This window comes from Onychomys torridus, chromosome 1 (genome assembly GCF_903995425.1).
Source record: "Onychomys torridus chromosome 1, mOncTor1.1, whole genome shotgun sequence".
NCBI lineage: Eukaryota > Metazoa > Chordata > Mammalia > Rodentia > Cricetidae > Onychomys > Onychomys torridus.
In genome coordinates this window covers 172,428,278-172,450,386 of record NC_050443.1, presented here as the reverse complement: position 1 = coordinate 172,450,386, position 22,109 = coordinate 172,428,278, and the positions used below count along the sequence as shown (strand labels likewise).

The 22,109-nt window shown below is 46.6% G+C and overlaps 1 protein-coding gene across 3 annotated transcripts in view; it reads right to left on the bottom strand.

Annotated features, from left to right (window-relative positions):
- The window catches only part of Mxi1 (MAX interactor 1, dimerization protein), a 68,080-nt gene that overhangs the window by 41,747 nt on the left and 4,224 nt on the right, over positions 1 to 22,109 (bottom strand). Inside the window, exons 1-2 of one of the 3 annotated variants that reach the window (XM_036172438.1) lie at positions 6,767 to 7,069; positions 5,224 to 5,356 (exon numbers count right to left, since the gene is read on the bottom strand). In XM_036172438.1, the coding sequence (XP_036028331.1) occupies positions 5,224 to 5,356; positions 6,767 to 6,839 (206 nt within the window). In that variant the 5' untranslated portion in view covers positions 6,840 to 7,069. Of the gene's footprint in view, positions 1 to 5,223; positions 5,357 to 6,521; positions 7,070 to 22,109 lie in introns of those variants that run through there. The other 2 variants (XM_036172447.1, XM_036172427.1) reach the window with 2 other exon arrangements.

Here is a 22,109-nt window from a genome sequence, read left to right as displayed (position 1 = left end):
GTTGCAGCTGCAATACTCCTGGTGTTTTGGCATTCTCGGATATCCACATAATAATAAAGAGATCATACATCAACTCCAAGTTCAAGCAGGAACTGGCTAATGACTTCTTTCCAGCTCACCCTAAAACAGTGACAATGTAACCACCATGCATGTGTGTGTCACAGGTTCACACCAACACTGGCAGTTCTTCTCATAGCGTTTCCATGACTTAGGATGACAATGAGTGCTCTTTTTTTTTTTTTTTTTAAGATTTATTTATTATGTATACAGAAGAGGGCACCAGATCTCATTACAGATAGTTGTGAGCCACCATGTGGTTGCTGGGAATTGAACTCAGTACCTCCAGAATAGCAGTTGGTGCTTTTAATCTCTGAGCCATCTCTCCAATCAAATGTGACACTCTGTAGTCTACAATAACACACTTGTTCAGAAGAACAATACACTTGTTTCAAATGTGAAGACTTTTAATCTTCACATACTACATACTGTTTACCTTTCTATTTATTTATCCTGGTGGTGATCAGACTCCAGACAACTTGGGAATTGAACCCAGCTTCTCTGGAACATCAGTCAGTGCTCTTAATCACTGAGCCATCTCTCTCCACTGTTTACCTTTCTAAATGTATTATCTTTAACATTTCTGACAATACAATCATAAAAGAATTTGCCAAAGCAGGAGTTGCATTTTCTTACATTGTTTTTTCTTCCAGTCTAATATGGCACAAAAAACACTCAGTTTTCTTACAAGCTGTCTACCTGTAGTTTAACTATCTTCCATACTTTGAGTAATACCTACTATGTGTTGACAGACAATAGAGATAAATGCTACAGCAAGTCAGGCAAATAAGCATACCTATAATCTCAGCAGTATGTGGAGGTGCAGGCAAGAACATCAGAAATCTGAGGCCATCTTGGGTTACATGACACTATCTCACATAGAAGGAAAAAGAAAACAGTAGAAGACACTCAGACTTGTCCTTATGGAATGTTTTAGCTCAACAAATGGGCCAAAATATTAGAAACAATTAGATGATAGTATTTCTACAAGTATAATGGGTATTATAAAAGAAAAGCAGGGGTATCATGGGATATATAAAGATCTGATCTACTGCCGAGCATGCTGGCCCACACCTGTAACCTCAGCACTTGAAAGACAGAGGCAGGGGAATCAGGAGTTCAAGGACAGCCTTGGCCTCAAAACAAGTTTGATGCCCACCTACACAACATGAAACTGTCTCAAAGAGACTTGATCTACTACAGCAGATGAAGAATGGCTTCCTGGAGGAGGTCATGAGTACACTGAAGGAAGACGGATAATAGACAGAGATAATCTGGCAAGTGGGGAAGAAAATGACTGCCCACAGGGAACCGAGCACATATAAAGCCGAGGAGTAGGAGGAAACACGCGCGGTATGTTAAAGGCACTGAAAGAAAGCCAGACAACGTAACTCCTGAGGATTGTAGTTGCAAGTACACCAGGGAGGCAGTTACCACACTTCTTCGGCTGAGACGATGGCCGAGGCTAGGAGAGTTCTAGTAAAGTCAAGAGGAGAGAAGATGTATTTGAGAAATACTTAAAAATGAACCAGTGTGACACTAAAGCTGTGACTTAGCAGAGTTTCAAAGATGATAAACCTTGAGATTTTGTTCAGTTGTGAGTCAGAACAGCAATGCTGAGACTCTGAGCTTTGCTGCTCCCAAGGAGGCAGACTTCTACTGCAACAAGCCTCACCAACGGGGGCAGTAAGTAACATCTCAGCAAGTTCAATTTTAGAACATGTGCCAAAAGGTATGGCCAAGATTACAGTAAAATCAAGCATGTACTTAAAAAATAATTACATGTTACAGGTACTACCTCCCAACTGCCAGGTAAAATTACTAGCATTTGCAAGGTACAGATTTCTAATACCACCTGTATCATTCATTTTCTTTCCTTTGTACTTCTGTAAAAGTATGATTTCAAGACTTAGGGGGAAGAGGAATTTATGCTATGAGTCAAATAACTCCAAACACAAATTCATAGGACAATATTTTATATCAGGAATATCACAGTATACCTGAGAACATTAGGGGGAAAGGCAGCCACTGTATCTCTAAGATGCTACAATATCAAAGCAATATTGCCTCATGACATATGGTAACACTGGTAACACAGGACATCAGTGCTGGGCTGGGGGTGCAGCTCAGTGGCAGGGCACTCAGCTAGCTTTGCAAAGTGATGGGGTCAATCCACAGTGCCAAACACAGAGAAAAAAGAAAAGGTAATCAATGTTTAAGAAGTTGTATAAAAAGGAACAACTTCTACACAGGTAACTGAGCAGGAAATAGTATCATACATGCTCTGTTCTCTCATTTGAGGTGATAAACTGAAATTTCTACATATCATCTTTCTGTTTCATATAACCACTATAAATAAAAATATATTTGATCTAATGGTAGGCTTGAAGATGACAGGAAGCTTATAGTGCCCCTGACAAACAGACCGTGTTGAAAACATCTGGTATTAGAAATTTATATTTAGCTCCCTTACTTCCATGGAGCAGAAATTTTATATAAATGGCTACGAAGAAATAATTTCTAGTGTTGCTTTAATAAACTAGCTCTCCATCATAGGCCTCCTAACATACACAGGCCTGGACCTACCTTAAGATTATATTTTATAAAATCAATTTCCTTTCTTGTTTCCTTGTTATTTAAGTTCCCATGAAAAAAACCTTTCTTGTAGGGCAGTGGTGGTGCACACCTTTAATCCAAGCACAGAAGGCAGATCTCTGAGTTTGAGGACAGCCTGGTCTACAGAGCTAGTTCCATGACAGCCAGGGTTATACAGAGAAACCCTATCTTAAAAAACAAAAAACAAAAACAGAAACAAAAACCTTCTCAGCCTTAAATGGTCCAGGGTACATATATTTTTCTTGGATATTATCAGAACCCTAAAATGCTTACAGTTTTACAATGTATCTGACATGTTGTAATAAGACACAATAATTAACATTGTAGCTTCATATAATATACAAGAATCCTAATTAACAGTAGCATGAATGAAAATCTCAGTCAAAACCCTAAGTTAGCCAGTGTTAAGTGTGAAAAAAGAATAAGGGGCCGGGTGGTGGTGGCACATGCCTTTAATCCCAGCACTCAAGAGGTACAGGCAGGCGGATCTCTGAGTTCAAGGCCAGCCTGGGCTACAAAGTTCCAGGAAAAGCACCAAAACACAGAGAAACCCTGTCTCAAAACCCCAAAATAAATAAATAAATAAATAATGATAATAATGGACAAAAACTTTCCAAATGATGAATTATAATCAGTAAAATCTAGAAATGTATATCTTATGAATTTCTCTATTGAGTGGTTTTAGTAAAAATGCCATATGTGCAATGATGAGGTGATACACATAATTACCTACAGTAACCAGGTCCTGAAACTGTCAATCAGCACTCAGGGGGAGGAACCTGGTGAGTATCTAATACACCTTATTTTACACATGAAAACAGTAAGGGATGGAAGAAAAGTGCAATGATGTCATAGATCTCATTTCTAGAACACAGGGACCCAAACACTTATAATATGACAGAACTGAGGCCCAGTTTCCTATATGGCACTCGTTCCATAAATGTAAAAAAAAAAAACCTTTTACATTTTGTTTAAATCTTGTGGTGATCTGAATGCTTGGTCCCAGTGGAACTGTTTGGGAAGGATTAAGAAGTGTGGCTTTATTGGAGGAGTGTGTCACTGAGGGCAGTCTTGAAGGTTTCAAAAGCCCACACCATCCCAGTTAGGCACTCTGTCTGTCTGTCTGTCCCTCTGTCTCTGTCTCTCTCTCTGCCTTACACTTATGGATTGGATGTAAGTTCTCAGCTACTGTTCCAGCATCATGCCTGCTTGCCTGCTGCCATGCTCCCTACCATGATGGTCACAGACTCACTCTCTGAAACAGTATAGAATCCCCCAATAAATTCTTCTGTAAGTTGCCTTGGCTGTGGCGCTTGTCACAGGAATAGAAAATTAACTACGGCAAATCTACATGTGGATTAAAAGATAAATTCCTGAGTACATCTTAATTTTTAACAGTATAAACAGAAAAATTACAAAGACAAGCAAGTATGTGTTGTAAATGTATACCATTAATATATTTAAATGTACATGTACACACACACACACATCATACCACAAGAGATCATCTAGACTCACAAATACAGCATATTAAACATAAGGCTATTTTTATCATTTAAAAGTTAATTTTAAAAATATCAGTCTTCAGAAAACATGTAGCTCTACAGGTGTGACTGGGGGGGGGGGGGTAAATCCAGTTTTGTCAAGGATGTTGAAATGCAGAATAGAAGGATTCAACCTCACGGCTTGCAACTGTTATCTACAGGAACCCAGGTTTTCTGCATTGAGAGCTTGGATGCTACTATACCAACCTCCTCAACCCAAGCCGGCTTGCTAGAGCTCCCCACAGCCTGTAGGGATCTGTAGCTACCCAATCCTGGCCAAATGAATTCATCTTTTTATTCTCTAGACAATGTTTACAGGATGAGAAAGAAAGGTTTCATTTAACTTCCTCTTATCAATGGAAAAACACCCTTCTCTTAAGAAAGGTTTCTTGAAAACTGCTTATCGACAGAAATCCTTGGGATATGCTGGCTTTCTGGAACCAAAATACTGAAGTGTCAGCCAGACGCTAACCAAAAGGGGAAGTCAATTACGCCTCGGCACCTCTAGACAAACATGTTTTGGGAAAAAAAAAAAAAATTCGTCCTAGAGGGCAAGAATCTTCCTTATATTTGCTTTAAAACCTCCTTACCAACCAGTTTCCATTAAATAAGATGCAAATGTTACACCGAATGGCCCTTCCCCTCCTCCTCCTTAACAAATGGACAAGGCCATTAACATATCTAAACATTTTTATTTCTTTAACAAAGCCTTGATTCTCTTTTATATCTCACCAGGGCTATTTCTGGCTTTTTAAAAATTCTTCTTGGACTATCATAAACTTGGAAAGAAAAATGAAAGCTGGTCCAAGATTACTCTCAGCATGTGGCTACAAGCATGGCACAGGCCTACCAAGTTTCAGCTTCCTGTCCTCTAGGTTTAAGATGGGGCCCTGTTCTGCATTTCATTTTTAGAGAGGAAATTGCAGGGTGGTGGTGCTCCGGAGTGGGTGCCAGCCCTGGGGTCTGCGCCCCTCCCTCCCTGTCCCTCCACTCCCCGAGCGGCTACCTGCTGGCTGTGCTGGCCGCGCTGCTCCCACTGCTGTGTTTCTGTGCCCGGCTCAACCTCCGTGGGGGCTTCGAATGCTGCAGCCGGGGGCTCGGCATGGAGGGGAGCGATGAGGCGTAGCCATGTTCACACTCTAAAGACAGCAAGAGGGGGGAAAGGTATAAGAAGAATACAGACAGCCAAATCCATGGATCTACAAATCCAAGGTCCTGTACTATCACATTTTTTTTTAAGTAGAAAAAGTAAACTGTTTCTACTCTTTCTGATTAGAAAATAAAATTCCAGTGTCCAGCCAATGTTGGTACATCCCTTTAATCCCAGGAGGCTGAGAAGAGAAGATCCTGATTCCAAGGCCAGCCTGAGTTATACAACAAGACCCTACCCTAAGGAACAAATCCCACTCGTTGCCTGGACATCAATCTGGTGGCATACACAGACCCAACCCACTGCCAAAAGAGTATATTGATACCTCTTCTAAACCAAATTCCGCCCTCCTCTCAAAACCTTTTTATCCAAGAATTCCTTTAAAAAGAAATATTTTTTATGTGTATATAAGTGTGCAGGAGTCTATGTACCGGCACCATATGTGTGCATGTTTTCTGGGAAGCCCGGAGACATGATGGATCTCCTGGAACTGAAGCTACAGGAACTGAGAACTGCCCAACCTGGGTGCTGGGAACCGAATGTGGGTCCCCATTACAGCAGCAAGGACTCTAAGCGGCTGAGCTATCTCTCCAGCACCAAACATTTTTTAAAAGAATTTTTAAAAATTTCTAACACCGGTTACCCATGCACCCCAAAAGATTTCACCTGCCTTTTAAAAAACGAAAACAAAAACCAAACAAAACCCTTCGTTTGGCGAGGCTCCGCATTTTTATGTGCCTCGCCTCTTTTCGATCACAAAGTCTTAGGAAGGACCTCTCTCTCTCTCCTGACAACAGCATTCCTGCTCTTCACACCCCAATACCCCAGGATCTCCATTTCTCCCTCGGCCTCCACCTCTAATGCAATGCCATCTCACAAGCACGTCGAACGCTGCGTCCCTCCCGCAGCTCTCCTGGGGGACATTTTCCGCCCAGGGCTCTCGCAGGCCCCGCCTCCTGCACCCACACCTCCCCAGCTCCCCACCCACTCATCTCAAGTTGCTAGAGCTCTCTTCCAGCGCCCTCAGACCTCTCCTCGGGTCCTCCCGTAGAGCCCTCTCCTCTGCCCAAGCTCCCGCTCACTCCGTATGCACGCAAGCACACCTGCCGGCCCTCGCTCGCGGGTTTCTTACACGCCTCCACTCGGGAGCTCACCTGCACTCCGGAGCAAACCTCCTTCTCGGCGCGCCCACCTCTCCACCCGCGCGCGCACCTCTTCTCGCGCGCGCGCGCACCACAAACACGCACACTTCTTCCCACACGCGCGTGCCCCTCTTGCCGCGCGCGGGCGCGTACCTCCCCTCACCGGTGCACGCACTTCCACACACGCGCGCACCTCCCCTCACTAGCCGCGCAGCACTCCCGCGCGGGGCCCGAGGCGGCTGTCGCCCAGCCGTTACCTCGCTCCCTGCGCTCCAAAAACTCGGCGGCCTCCAGCAGGCGCTGCACGTTGATCATCCGCACCCGCTCCATGGGCTCCGCGCTCCCGCCCCCGGCCGATAGGAGGCGCCACAAACAGCTACAGTCCCACGACGCCCCGGGACATGTGCGGCGGGCGGGCGGGCCAGCTCGGCCCCGGCTCGGCGCGCTCTCCGCCGCCCTAGCCGTGCCCGCCGCGCCCGCCGCGCAGCTTGCAGCCCGCGCGCGGTTTGTTTACTTCTCCGCGCGAGCACGGGGGAGGTACCCGAGCAGCGGCGAGGACCGCCCCTTCCGATGCCTCCTGGGAAATGTAGTCCAACCACCCCGCCCCCGCCGCTGCCACGGCACTTCGGGTGTCTAGGGACACCGGCCGCCTCAGTGCGCCTGCGCCTAGGGGACTCCGCGATGGCCTCTGGGAGCTGTAGTCTCTCTTTGGCTTTCGTTTTTCTCGTTCAAGGATGGAAAGACTAAGAACTTACATACGTTGCTTCTGAGGAAAAAGAGTTGGTTGAGCTTTGGGTCTGCTCCTAAGGAGACTCACTTCTTAGCTGATGCTCAGGGCCTAGAGCATTCATTCTTGAACTGAATCTGTCCTCTGCTGCTTTCTTGTGGAACTCTAATGCCTTGGTTTCCTCACCCATTAACAGGAAAGTTGCCTATCTGCAAAGGCTGCGTCACAGATACACTTGAGAAGCAAAAATCGCTGTTCAGAAACTTGAGATCATTTAATGAGAGCCAGAGAGGACGTCCATGCGGTCCTCCCCCGCAGCGGCGACGCTGACAAAGGTTTTCTAGTCTCTTCTTTTGGGACCGTAGTCTTCTTGGTATCTCATTAGCGTTTTTAGACAGAAAACCTGTTCTGATGCTAGAAGGAAAGGACATAAAGATATGACATTGGAATCATACTGATCTCAGTTCAAATAGGAGCTCTGGCTATGTGGACTCTTGAAGCTCCTTTTCCTCTTATATAAAATGGGTTTAATTCTTCCATTTATGCATGGTGCTGAGGTCAAAAGCATGCCAGGCACTGAACCAGACTTTATGTTTATGGTACTGAAAGAAACAGACATGGAGCTTGTTCCCAGGAAACATATATTTAGTAAGGTTCGTTGTGAAATCTAAATGAAATAATTCTATCAGTAGGTACATTCTAAGCACTCATTAAACGGAAGCTATGATGATTGCTCCTTCCATGCTCTTCTCTTGAAAGGTAACTGACAACAGGGACTTTAAAAAACAGGGAGAGCCAGGAGGTAGTGATGGATGACTTTGATCCCAGCACTCAGGAGGCCATCCTGGTCTACAGAGCTAGTTCCAGGACAGCCAGGGCTACACAGAGAAACCCTGTCTCAAAACACCAAAAGGAAAGAACAAAAAGCAGGGAGCACACTGAAAACTAGCCATTCTCTGTCTCAACCACCAACCTCTTCTCCAGGTCCCTCGTCTAAGGGATGTCTCAACCTTGGCACTATTGACACTGATGGTTCCTCCTGGGAGCCGGGGTCTGTTCTGTGCATTGTTGGATGCTCAGCAGCATCCCTAGCCTCTACCCACTAGATGCCAGTAGCACACCACCACCCTTTGGGCATGACAACCCCAAATGCCTCCAGATATTGCCACATGTCCCATGAGACACAAAACCACGCCAGCTGAGAACTCTGGGGAAAGCAAGCAAGATGACTGGAGTGCTGCATGCTCCAGGAGCAAGTGGGAGCTGTGGGAACCAGCCATGACCTGTCTCTGCGTATGTTCACCTGCTCCTCCCGGTGGGGAGACAATGTCCCCTTCCTTGTGGTCATGTTATGGCTACTGCAAAAAATATATCTTGGGATGGATCACTTACCCTCTCAAAAATGTTATGGGTTTTGTGCTGTATTTTAAAGCTCTCTCTTGTCTCTTTGGTTTCTCTCTCTCTCTCTCTCTCTCTCTCTCTCTCTCTCTCTCCCTCTCCCTCTCTTTCCTCCTCCTTCTTTATGAGCAGTGTCTCCAGTGAGGCCACAGGCCCTTTTAAATATTACACTTGGCACAGCATTTAAGAAATAGATGTTCGTCAAATTCAGGGAGACCCAAAAGGAAAAGTGTTCACAAGCCACAGTGGGGCAGGGGAACTTTCTAGACTTTAAAGAAGGGACTGTGCTTTTTCGGCTGTTGGATAGGTCATATGGGTTTTCCCATTGCATACGGGTAACAATAGCCTTTCATTCCCAGCCAAGGACATTACTGGATAGAGGTAGGAAGAAATTGTGTGTGTGTGTGTGTGTGTGTGTGTGTGTGTGTGTGTTTTCCACTCTGCCAGGTGGGATGGCTCACACTTCTAATCCTAGCACTTAGGAGGTGGAGGCAGGCCTGGTCTCCAGAGTGAGTTCCTGGACAGCTGGGAGAACCTGTCTCAAAAAAAAAAAAAAAAAAAAAAAAAATCAACTCCAAATTCCAAGGACTCTGGGAATTTAAATCACCTTTATAGGAAGTGACAGTTTACTGTACCCAGTGGCAGGTATACCTGTGTAATGGCTGATGAAGAGGTGAAAAGTCACCCAAGAGTCACCGAAGGCCACCTGCACATGTGGAAGGGCACGGTCACACGCACGCACGCACGCACCCTCCTCTCTGTGTTAGTCAGGGGGATCCCAGAAGCAGCTGTGGCTTTGCTTTTGTTCAGATGAAGCCAACTTGCACTACAGACATGGTTGGGAAAACAGGAAAGCAAGGGTTCCATGTCCACAGACACAAGAACTGGGATCTTCCCAGTCTCTGGGTCTACCTATTACTAAAGAGAGTCAGTCTGTCTGTCTCTCCATCTCTCTCTCTCTCTCTCTCTCTCTCTCTCTCTCTCTCTCTCTCTGTGTGTGTGTGTGTGTGTGTGTGTGTGTGTGTGTGTCTTCCTCTCCCTCTCCATTTGAAAATAGCAAAAATCCCCCAGCTCTACCACAATTGAAGGTGGATGGGGACAATCTGCCTCTGAAGAAGCAGTCCAACCTCTCAATTTTAGGGTCCTTCCTGCCCCTCCACTCCCCGAGTACAGTTTAGTAGATGCCAATTCCCAAGTGATATATTGCAAACTCATACATGGAGGCTGATTAGTCTCCGCAGACAGGTGAGAAGGAGAAAGGAGGAAAAGTCTGTGGAGTTCAGTAACAAGTCCACAGACACTGTTGTTGAGGACACTAGGATTGTTCAGGTTCCGAATCTGCAAAGTGCTTACGGTGTAGACACAGTTTTCAGGATTATCTGTAATGATTTCAGAGAACCAGAGCTTGGACAGGGGAGCAAGAATTCCGAGGTCCTAGAAATCAACTGCACTAACAGTTACCCATTTTTTCCACACACAAACACACCCACTCCCATATGAAGGCAGCAGCCTCCTCTTCCTCCAGGGTCCACAAACGTGAAGAGCTTGGCTCTGCCCAGTGAGTCAGCCTTGTCTAACTTGGAGCATAAGCGCTCAAGTCAGCGGCAGCTCGGAGCAGCCGGGCTGTGTGCAGCCGAGATAAATTTGGGTCTAAAGGGATGACGTAATGCTAAACCCGCGAGGTGGCTGCCGTCTCCCAGGGCTCCAGTCGCCAGGGCTGCCGGCTGACTTCCCAACCACATGGAAACGCACCAAGAGACCCAGGTGCCCAGGCTGGGGAGAAAGGGAGAGGGCGGGGAGGGGGTAGTGGCAGAGGAGGCGGTGGTTAATCCCAGAGCGCTGAATCTGGAAGTTTGTTGTTTTTAACTCCAGTTTTTCTGGTGAGATCAGACCACTGGCAAAGGCTCAGACAGTTGCACTTGACTCCCATCCTGACCCATCTCTCGCTTTAGAAAAGGGTTTTTTACATTTTATTAAATAGCCTTATTACGGCTGCCTATTTCGGTAATTTTAACGGTGTACTACTAATCTCTCAACTGCTCCCCCCCCTCTTTTCTTTCTTTTTTCTTTGCATGAACTTGGATCCAAAAAGAAGTCTGCATTGCAGGATTCTGTTAATGTGCACTTCTAAGTAGTTTGCTTACCCTTGAGAACACACCTCCAACCAAACCCTGGTGGGGGGCATCATGGGGGGGGGGGAGTTAAGGAATTCAAAAGGGATTTGGTAAATTGATGCCAAGTGAACGTTCCTCCAAAATGTTTCATAGTTTGTGTCCTGCAAGTCTATCACTAAACTGACTTCTCAGCCCGAGTCCATTTTTTCAGTTCAGAACATCCAGCTCAGAGAAGAATGCCAGCAAGCCACACTCCACACAGCTGACATACCCAAGAGAAAGAGCTGAAACCTGGGCCTTCAGCTGCATGCTCCCTTCTCATCTCTAGAATTTTCTTTCCTGATTGACTCAAGTTTCAAAGGAAAAGTGGAGTGAGTTTTCAGATCTTTTAGGTCCTAGGGGCCCCAACCTCAGTCCTTTAAATGTCACAATTAAGTAACATTCTTAAAGGGTCTGAAAAACTCCCAAATCATTTTTCCTCAGACCCACTCAGGGTCCCAATCTACTGATACAGTTGCTACCCCGGGGCCATGCTTATGACGCAGCTGCCTTCCTTAGGAAAGCTGTGAGTCCTTTGCTCAAGACCTCATCTTTGCTGCTAGTGTCATGTGATCTCCTGTAATTTGTTTTTGTAGTCATTTATGCTGGTAGATCTCACGTTGTCAACGATGCCTGAGCACATGACCTGGTCAACCATGGGATGCTATTTTTTTTGCAGCCTTGCTCAAACCTATAATTTATGTTTTATTTAGAATTTTTTGCCTATATTCAAGAACAGGAATAAACTAGAAAAGGCTGGGGTGTGGCTCAGTGACAAGAGCTTGCCTAGCCTTCTCAAGGCCCTGGACTCAATGCCTAACATCACAAAAATAAACATATAAATAAATTGTAATTCTTGTTTTAAGATAGGGTCTAATGTAGCCCAGGCTAGCTTCAAACTCTTTAAGTAGCCAAGGATGACCTTGAACTCCTTGATCTTCCTGCCTCTACCTCCCCAAGTTCTGTAATTACTGGCATGTGCCACCATACCAGGATAGCTCATTTTTCAGGTTTTGCTAGTATAAAGATTCTTTTTCCAAGCCAGGCAGTGGTGGCGCACACCTTTAATCCCAGCACTCGGGAGGCAGAGCCAGGCAGATCTCTGTGAGTTCGAGGCCAGCCTGGTCTCCAAATCGAGTTCCAGGAAAGGCACAACACAGAAAAACCCTGTCTCAAAAAACCAAAAAAAAAAAAAAAAAAAAAATTTCTTTTCCCCGTTTTTTAAAATTAACTTCCTATGAATTTGTGTGTGTGTGTGTGTGTGTGTGTGCTCGCGTATGAACGCATGCCCATTCAGAGGTCAGAGGACTTTGAATGTCCTGCCTTGGCGCTCTCTGCTGTGTCTTCTTGAGACAAGGTCTCCTGTGGAACCTGGAGCTTGCTGTTTTTCAGCCAAGCTGAATGGCCAACAAGCCAGCAACCCTTCTGTCTCTTCCTACAGTCACGCAGACTTTTACACGAGTGTTGGGATCATAAGGAACCCTGGTTCTAAGCCTGTGCAGCAGGCCTTTACCTACTTACTAGCCCCCACGCCAGCTAGAAGCAACTTGATTTTAAAGCCTTCAAAAATAATAAATAAATGAAATAAAATAATAAAAAGAGCTGAGTGTCTTGGTACACACTTTTAATACTAGAATTAATTCCAGAAGGCAGAAGCAGGCATATCTCTATGAATTTGAAGCCAGCCTGATCGACACAGCAGTTCTAGGCCGGGAGGGATATGTAATCAGGCCCTGACTCAAACAAGAACAAAGTAAACTAAAAACTAAAACTCTGCCAGAGGCAGCCCCATTGCATAGACTGGGCCTCACGTTCTTGTCATGGCCCCAGCTCTGGCCACTCTCCTTTTCCCTAGCCTGGGGTGGCCCTTCCCCCGCCCTCTGTTGATATCACCACCCCTTTCCCGATGGCACAGACCGGTGAAGGCCGGAGTAGGCCCCAGCAGGCCCTGGGCACTAAGTCACACACCTAGACCCGTCTGCTTCGGGCCTTCAGGCTTAGCCTCAGGTGCATTTACAATAAAAACGTAGGCTCTTGCTCATCTGAAGATATGGATGATGTCACCTCACCCACACTTCGAGCTCCAACCTTGATTCTAGAATGTCTCAACAGAGCCTAGAACAAAATGAATCCATTTACCAACTTGCTACCATGTAACTGTTTCTGAGTCAGTGTTCTATTGACGTGAAGAGACACCAGGATCACAGCAACTCTTATACAGGAAAACATTTGATTGGGGTTGGCACAGTTTCCACAGATGCATGGCCGTGTGCAGGCCGACATGGGTGCTGGAAAGGTAGCTGAGAGTTCTGGTTCTGCCGGCAGCAGGAAGAGACAGTGACACACTGGGCCTGGCTTGAGCATCTGAAACCTCAAAGCCCACCCTCAGTGACACTCCTAAGAGCCTATGGGGCACTTCAAACCACCACAGACTGTAGGCACAGCGCTGCTTCTCCAGATAGCTCTTTTAACTCTCAGCATGTCTCTGAGATTCCTGTTTTACAGATGAGGCCCAGAAAGTCACACAGGCAGTGACTAGATTCAAAGCCCGGTCTTCTGAACTGCCCCCACAACACACACACACACACACACACACACACACACACACACACACACACACACACACAGCATATTTGGCTAGGCAAAATTTGTTAGGTCTAGAATCTCAACCTGAGGAGGTTGAACTAGGTCTCAACTTATTCTTCCAGGTGGCCTTGGGAATGAGCCAGAATGGGATTTCCAAGGTATTTAGTGGTGACAACAAACGATACTAAATCCTGCAGTCTTCTAGACTATTCTGCATTTCTGTGTAAACAATAGCTCTCAGCTTTTGTTTTGTTTTGTGGCTTTTTCTCAAGACAAGGCCTCACTATATAGCCAAGTCTATCCTAATAGTTGCCAACTGTCCCAGGCTATCCTTAACTCTAAAATCCTCCTGCCTCAGCCTCCCCAGTGCTGGGATGATGGCTATGAATCACCCATAACTGGTGCAATAGTGTTCTTGTTAATAGCTAGCTCAGAAAATTCGTCATTCATTCAGCAAATAGTCCCTAGATATCCACTATGTGCTATGCAGTGATGAACAAAACCGAGCTTGCTCCCTCTCCTCAGGGTGCTTATAGTCTAGCCATACAGACTGATGATAAGCAAGTAAAACCGTAAATCATGGTAAGTGGGCTAAGGGTTAAATGATAAAGACCCATGGTAAATGCAGATTCTAACTTGGCAGATGGGATGGAGCCTGGGAAGCTGACATGTGGGAGGTAAGACTGCCTGTCCTAGAGATCACTATACTCTGAACAGCAGGGATGAAAGTTACAGCAAGGAGTTTGGCTTTCATCCTAAGTGAGGTGGGAAGTAAACTGTGGAAGGACTCCCAACAAGCGAGTGACATGAACCCAGTTATAGTTAACACCACTCCTGTTTCTAGAGCTCTACTCAGGACAGGAGGAGGTTGGGCCTATGCTGTCTGATAGAAACCATCTGGCCCACACTGTCCAGTAGCAACTGGACATCAAGCTCATCTCAGAAATTCACACAGCCGGGCGCTAAGGAAGTTCCCAGGAATCCACAAGGATGGCCCCAGCTTAGACTGCTAGCAATAGTGGAGAGGGGGCCTGAACTGGCTTACCCCAGTAATCATATCAGTGAGTACCCTAACTGTCATCATAGAGCCTTCATCCAGTAACTGATGGAAGCAGATGCAGAGATCCACAGCCAAGCACCAGGCCAAGCTCTAGGAGTCCAGTCAAAGAGAGAGAGAAGAAGAAGAATTCTATGAGCAGGGGCACCAAGATCATGATGGGGAAACCTACAGAGACAACCAAACCAAACGAGTGGGAACTCATGAACTATGGACCAATAGCTGTGGAGCCTCCATGGGACTGGACTAGGCCCTCTGCATAAGTGAGACAGTTGTGTAGCTTGATCTGCTTAAGGGGCCCCCTGGCAGTAGGATCAGGATCCATCCCTGGTGCATGAGCTGGCTTTTTGGAGCCCACTACTTATAGTGGGACACCATTCACAGCCTTGATGCAGGGGGAGGGCCTGGACCTGCCCCTACTGAATGGACCAGGTTCTGCTGACTCCCCCATGGGAGCCCTTACCTTGTTGAAGAGAATGAGGGGGTGTGTTGGTGGTGGGGGTTGGGGGGAGGCTAGGTGGCAGGAGGAGGGAAGAGGGGGATCTGTGATTGGTATGTAAAATGAATAAAAAATTCCTTATTAAAAAAAAAGAAAGAAAGAAATTCACACTGCCTTTCTGCAGAAGCCCTTGGCGCCAAGCACCACCCAGCCCAGTTGCCCTACAAGCTGGGGCGTCCCAGGAAGTCTTGGAGACTGACAGGGTGTGGATCCACAGCCCTGACAGTCAACCTGTAGCACCGCAGGTGCCCTACTGGTTGGGCGAGTTTCTCAGAGGGTGCCAGCAAGCTGGCATAAGCAAGCAAGCAAAACTACCCCAGAGCATCAGTCTCGAGGGAATGGCTTCTGTGTCGAAGCTGGAAACCTCTGGAAGCCTCTAGCTGCTTCTCTCCACTCTAGGATGGGGGAAAAAGGAAGTCACTCGAGGGAGCTATCTTCCTGGAGTCTTCAACCCATACCACAAACATTCCAGATTCCATTTCTTGCTCCTTGTTAACTTCCAGCTCCCTAAGGCTCTTCCCCAACCCCTAAGGAAGAACAGTGGGTTTAAGTCCCAGACCCACTACTGATAGCATGTGGGCTTGGGAAAGTGAGCCAGCCTTGCTAAGGCCGAAGCTCTGGGCAGCTATAAAAAGGAAGGTAATTACAGACCTGCTTATTGGATGTTTGTGAGGATTTAATACAGAGCGTTTAGCATTGTGCTGGCACATAGTAAATGCCCAGTAAAAGGGGGCATTCGCACCATTCCAAGAGAGCACTTACTTGTCAGAGCTGTCTTGGAGACTGGTTATCAGACTCCCAGGAGACAGACGAGAATTGGGTATTGGTTTCTGTTTGGCTAATATTTGAACTGGAATATGCACCTGACCTGGAGAGCTGACACACTTCACTCTCAGAGCACCAAGCACAGAGTTTGGCTCTTGGCCGTTTTAGATATTTCTTTTTGCATTAAGCTAAATTTCATGGCTGGTCAAAAAGGATGAAGGAAAGTTGTACACATGGCACTCAGAATTTAGGGACCTACCATGGCAGGGGTGGTCCGGCTGCCGTGGGAGCCATTCTGTAGCTCTGGCCCCTGCAGAGATAAAAACAAGGACAACCTAGCTCCTGCTTGCCACGTGTGGCTAGAAGTTACATTGCCTGGGCCTTCCCTCTGCTTTAATACAACAGCCTGTCTATTGGAACCCACAAACCATCTTCAGTCCTGTGTCCTTGTAAGGACAGGAAATACACAAAGTAAAACATTTCAGATACAAGATAGTCCAAATCTCTCTTTCTTGGTTCAAATTTGAGCCTAGTCTCATCCTCCCTCAGGACAGTGTGTTTATCTTTCTAATTTTGCTGTGCTTCAACTCCTTAGGAGACATAGGTGCTTCATGGCCAAGGGCATGCTATCTGGTCTGTGGACTGGGTATTGTGACCTGGTGGAAATTGTCCTCCGAGTGCAGGAGGGTCCATTAGATCTGCTGAAGTCAGAAATACAAACACAAAAACATAAAGCTTTTTAAATGTTTGGGGTGCAGCTGTATGCAGGGGTGGGGCAGCAGGTAGGAAGGAACTCCTCATCCCCATCCCGCCCCATGACAGGATTTCTCTGTGTAGCCCTGGCTGTCCTGGAACTCACTCTGTAGAGCAGGCTAGCCTCAAACTCAGAGATTCCATTGCTTCTGCCTCCTGAATGCTGGGGTTGAAGGTGTGTGCCACCACATCTGGCTGGGATGCCTTTTGGAATCTCAGGATGAGTTTTTATTCTGTCCATATTGGGGTATAGAGCCAAATACACAAATATCAATTCAGATACTGTACCCACAGTTGGGATTCACTTTGAGACAACTGAATTTCTGAATAGAGATGTAGCTCAGTTTGTGGACTGCCTACCATGAAGCCTGTGTTTAATCCCCAGCACCCATAAAACAGACTTGGTGGTGCAAGCCTATAATCCCCAGCACTGGAAGGTAAAGGCAGGTTAATCAGAAGTTCAAGGTCATAGTGAGTTTCATGGCTAGCCTGGGCTATGAGACTTTTTTGTAACTAAATTTTATAACTCTGACATTGAAATAGAGTACACACTATGTGAAGGTAACAACTGCACTGCTAACAATTCCAAACTTAAGACAAATATGAGCTCCATAAGTAACACTTTAACAAATAAACGAACTAATGCACAAAAATGATTTAGGGAGACTGCGGTATGTAGGGGTGGTTGTCTGTGCTTTACCCCTGAAGCACCGCCCCAGTAGGCAGCAGGTAACTGCTAGGTATATCTGCTGCCCCCGCCCTCCCCCAGCATGGCCAAGGGGGGACTCCTTAAGAGCTGGGATGCATACATGCTCCCTCTCTTGGTTACCTCGTGGTCTTGGATGCTGTTGCTGCGGACCAACGCAGAGTTCTCTGGAGAACTTCGTTGGACCGCACCCCACCCCTCATGGAGCCTTCGACCAACTCCCTTATGCTTATTGTGAGTTAACCCAGAAAAAATCCCTTTTGACTATCAGAGGGACTCCGTGGAATTGCCACATTAAGTCCACAGTGTAACTCAGTGTCTTATCCCAAAAGCCTTTAAAAGGTGGTGACACACGCCTTTAATCCCAGCACTCTGAAGGCAGAGACAGGCAGATTTCTGTGAGTTTGAGGCTAACCTGGTCTACAAAGAAATCACAAATAAAATAAAAGCCTTGAAGAGAAATTTCTCTGACCTAAAATATGTTTATATGTTTCTTGCTGACTTGTTACTTAAAGAGTCTCCTGAACTTTCAAAATGTTTCACAAATGAGGGGCCCAGCACAATATCCTCCAAGTTGGGGAAGTAAAGAAGGAGCCTCTAGCTCAGGACCACAGAGGCAGGTACCCATTGGTCTGAACCGCTTCTCTCTCTCTCTCTCCTGCTTCTTTCTCTTCCCCAACTCTGCATCTGGAACCATACCCCACCCGATCCCCTCGGGAAGACTCGAATTTTCCTCCTTCAGTTAAGGCTTAGAGTGGCCATCATTGTCCCCCACCCTCTTCTCTCCTTCCCCAACACCCCTCATCTATGAGAAAATAGTTTTCTTAGTATAGCAGAGTCAAATTAGCTTCATTTTGAAAGACTGCTGAGAATGTTGTAATGACCTTTGCAATAACCAGACACACCCTGGGCTCAGGAAGTCAGGCCTGAGAAGGGCTGGTTTTACAAGCGCATGACCTGTAAAACAAAAGCTGTTTGGGGCTATATCTATGACCCATTCTCCTATCACACAGACAAGATCGCGGCACAGAAAGGCCTTGTTCTGCCTCTGCTGTGTCACTGTGGGCAAGCCACTGGACCTCTGCCTCCTTGTGAGTGCTCTGTGGCTGCTGGGGCCCCCTGGGGCCAAGATGCTGCTTTTCCACCTGCCTCCTTTAAACTGAAAACAGAAAATAGAGGGAAGAAAGAACGGGATTCCTGCCCACTGGAAACCACTTGCTGGTTCCCGTTCTGCAGAATGTCTCTTTCTTACTCAGCTGTTGCCTTTTTTGCTTCTTTTTTCTTTCTCTCCCTTAAAGAAAAAGAAACCGAAAAGCCACAAAACCACAACTCACCTCCCCCCCCAAAAAAACGGGTCACTTGGGAGCCAGGGTGTGTGGGGTCAGGTGTGTCGGGCCTGACGTGCTGTGGGATCTAGAGTGAAGGCCGAGCCAGGGCAAGCATGCGTTTCTCCTCCAGAAACGCAGCTTAAATCAATATTTATGCAACTGTATTTAGAGAAAGTCATGGTAGCAGGAATAGGGAGTGGGGGGGAGTGGGGAGGAGTGGGGGGAGTGGAGGGGAGTGGAGGAGTGGGGGGAGTGGGGGGGTGGGGAGGGGTGGGAGGGTGGGGGGGTGGGGGGAGTGGGGGGAGTGGGGGGGAGTGGGGGAGTGGGGGAGTGGGGGGGAGTGGGGGGAGACGACTCTAAAACAACAACAAAAAAACCACAGCGAGGGATGCAAATCTTAATCTTTGCGGCCAATTTGCTTCTTTAGGGCCTGGCTATTTTTTTCCTCCTTTCTTTCTTTCTTTCTTTCTTTCTTTCTTTCTTTTTTTTTTTTTTTTTTTTTTGGCAAACTACTTAGCATTTGGTGAACCTGCTGTTGGCCTCAGTGCCATAGCAACAGCCCTAAGTTCTCTAACACCTCAGAGGACAGACTTGGGAAAGGCAGCAGGAGCAGGAGTTGTTTCCTAGGATCCCTGAACTTAAGGCCAGGAGAGCTGAATAACTAGGAATTGAAAAAACCCTCTCTGATTGGCTACTCCGTCTTGAGTCTCACTTTTCTAAACAAGGTGTGTACAGGAAGACTTTGGAAAGCCAACAGGGTGTTCCAGATACCAGCCCCACTTCACGTTGCTGGGCGACCTCAGTGAAGTCCTTCCACCTGTCTGGACTTCATTTCTTGGCTGTACAACGAGTACACGTGTATGTGGTGAAGATCTATGGGCTCTGGAGCTGGAGGCCCAGGTGTCAAATGCAGCTCATGACCTTTGGGGAAGTTACCCAGCACCCCCACACACTCCTCAGTCCCTCAACCCCCACTGCAAAATGAGGTAATAAAACTGCACATGCTGTAGGGTGCCTGTGGACTGGGAAAAAGAAGACCTGGCTAGCCTCATGCTCACAATAATGGTCGTCGGGATTAACATCGTGCAATGTGATCGGCCACACACTGCTGTATGCTGGCACCTCTATTTCCCTGTTTCACATCTAGACTTGGGCTCAGCCATCCCCAAAGGAAGACCCCATATCTGCGTGTGCCAGTGAAAGATTATTTGAGTTAAAGACAGAAGATGTTTGAACAATTGCTGTTTCGCCTTGGTAGCTGATGGACCCTCCTCCCCAACCCTCCATAACAGTGACAGCCCGTCTTCATTGCCTGGGTCCCCTTCACAGGGGGCCCAGTACCGGGAAGCTCTGGGGTTCTGAGCTTCTGGCATCTACCACATTTTAAACTCCCATCAAATCCAAGAAGACAGTCTAAAACATGGAGGAAATGGGGGCCCAGTTTAGCAAATATCTTTACACAACTCTTCTGAAAATGAACCCCCTACCTCTCCATCCCATTGTGAATCAACCAACAGTGTTTGCAGGGGGAATAAAGCAATCATGGAGTAGACACTGAATGCTTATTATGGAATCAGTAGATTCATCCAAAGATGCCTCCTCAGCAGAGATGTGACCTGTTTGAACATTAATGCCCTCCATTTTAGCACAAGTCACTCTAGTCCCTACTTTCTAAGCAAGAACTTAATCACTCTTCGGATCACAGCTGTTGACAGAATGTAGATTCAGTCGTCCAGGCCTGACCCATCATCTCTTGGCAGGCCCTGGACTTACTGCCCCCGAACAACCAGAACTCAGAATTTCCAGGTTTGGTCATATCTCTGACCTCCAAATCTGATCACATGCCATAGCCAAGAAATGGCAGATGCAACCCATCCAGAAATCTCTAGCAAGTGTCTACTATGCAGATGACACATATGGAAACATTATAGTTGCCCCGATCCTGTAAGACCCTAACAAATGGGCTGGGGAGTAAAGCATTTGCCACTCAAGCATGTGGACCTGAGTTTGGATCCCCAGCACCCATGTACAAACCAGGTGTGGTGACACTCATCAGTGACCCTAGTGCTGGGGGCAAGGCAGACAGGCAATCCCAGGAGTTCACTGGACAGCCATTCTAGTGAACCAGTGAACAACTCAGTGAGCTCCAAGTTCACTAAGGGACTGTCTCAAAAAAACATACCACTGGCCTCTCCAGAGCACACACAAGAGAAGCGCACACACAAGAGAAGCGCACACACATCCAATACCCAACTGAATGTATGTATTACACTTATATACATACAGGATGTTGTTATTTTCCCTGCAAAGATGGAGCTAACACATAGGAAACAAATAGAAGACTGTCAAGTTCACGTTTGTATCAAGTGCATATAGGTTCCCAAGGAGGCCAAAAGAGGGTATTGTTGTATATCCCCAGGAACTGGAGTCAAGGTAGTTGTGAGCCTCCTGATGTGTGTGCTAGAAACAGAACTCAGACCCTCTGCAAGAGCAACAAGCCCTTAACTGCTGAGCCATCTCTCCAGTCCCATAAGTTACTATTTATTGAGCATGTACTGTATTTCAGGTGCTTGAAATGCTTAAAACTGGTGATTCAGTCCTTCTGTGATGATGTAAGGGAGTTGGTATCATTATGTTCACATGCCCTACTTACGAAATGCAGCCTCAGAGAGTCTAAGTAACTTGTGTCCAAACAACAGAGTAGGAATTTGGACCTCTGCTCCTTCTGATTGCAAAGCACTTCAGACTCTCAACTAAGCTGACTCAAGAATTAACACCCATGGAGCTGAGACAGCCCATAGGCTTCACGGAGGAGGCAGGCGTTGGCCTAAGTCATGAAGGAAGGGCAGGACACAGAAACCCTAGGGAATAGGAGAGTGAGGGTGTCCTGACTGAGTCAAGCACAAAGGCAGGACTGTGAAGCCTGTTTGCTGGTGGACCTGCTGGACAGGAGTTGAGGTTTCATGGCCAAGCAGAGGAGATTAAGTCAGGAAGACAGGGTGGAACCAAAGAACATCACACAGCAGCAACGTCTAGCCGAAGCTTCCTATACCAACAGGGGAAGCTGCTTCAGGGCCTGTCCATGCCCCTAGGAACACACCCTACCTCAAACCCAGGCAGTCTGCTCCCTGAGAGAGTAAACTACACTGCTGTTGTTATCTAGTCACACTGGCCTGGCTGAGGCATCCTCCAAAGCACCTGCCCCAACCCTAGAGCCGTCTTTCTCCTCTGGGCCTTAGCTAACACCGTAACTTTTTCTAGCTTACAGGTGTTTTGTTTGTTTTTAGGATTTATATGTGTATGTATGTGTATATCTGTGGAAATGCCCTTGGGGCCAGAAGTGTTGGTTCTCCTTGGAACTGGAGTTACACCTAGCTGTGAGATGCTCACATAGGTACCGGGAACACAACTCAGGTCCTCTGCAAGAGCAGTACACACTCAACTGACCCCTCTCTCCAACCCCCAACTTCCAGTTTTTATTCAGGTAAAAATTATTTTGTAAGTTTTAGGCTTTGCCAAAGTAGAGAGATAAACCTTTTTCTAAGTAGTAGTCTGTAATTGTTACCCTTCCACTGGATTCCACAGGTGTATAGGTGATGATGCCACAGGCTGTTTCTGAGTCTGTCAT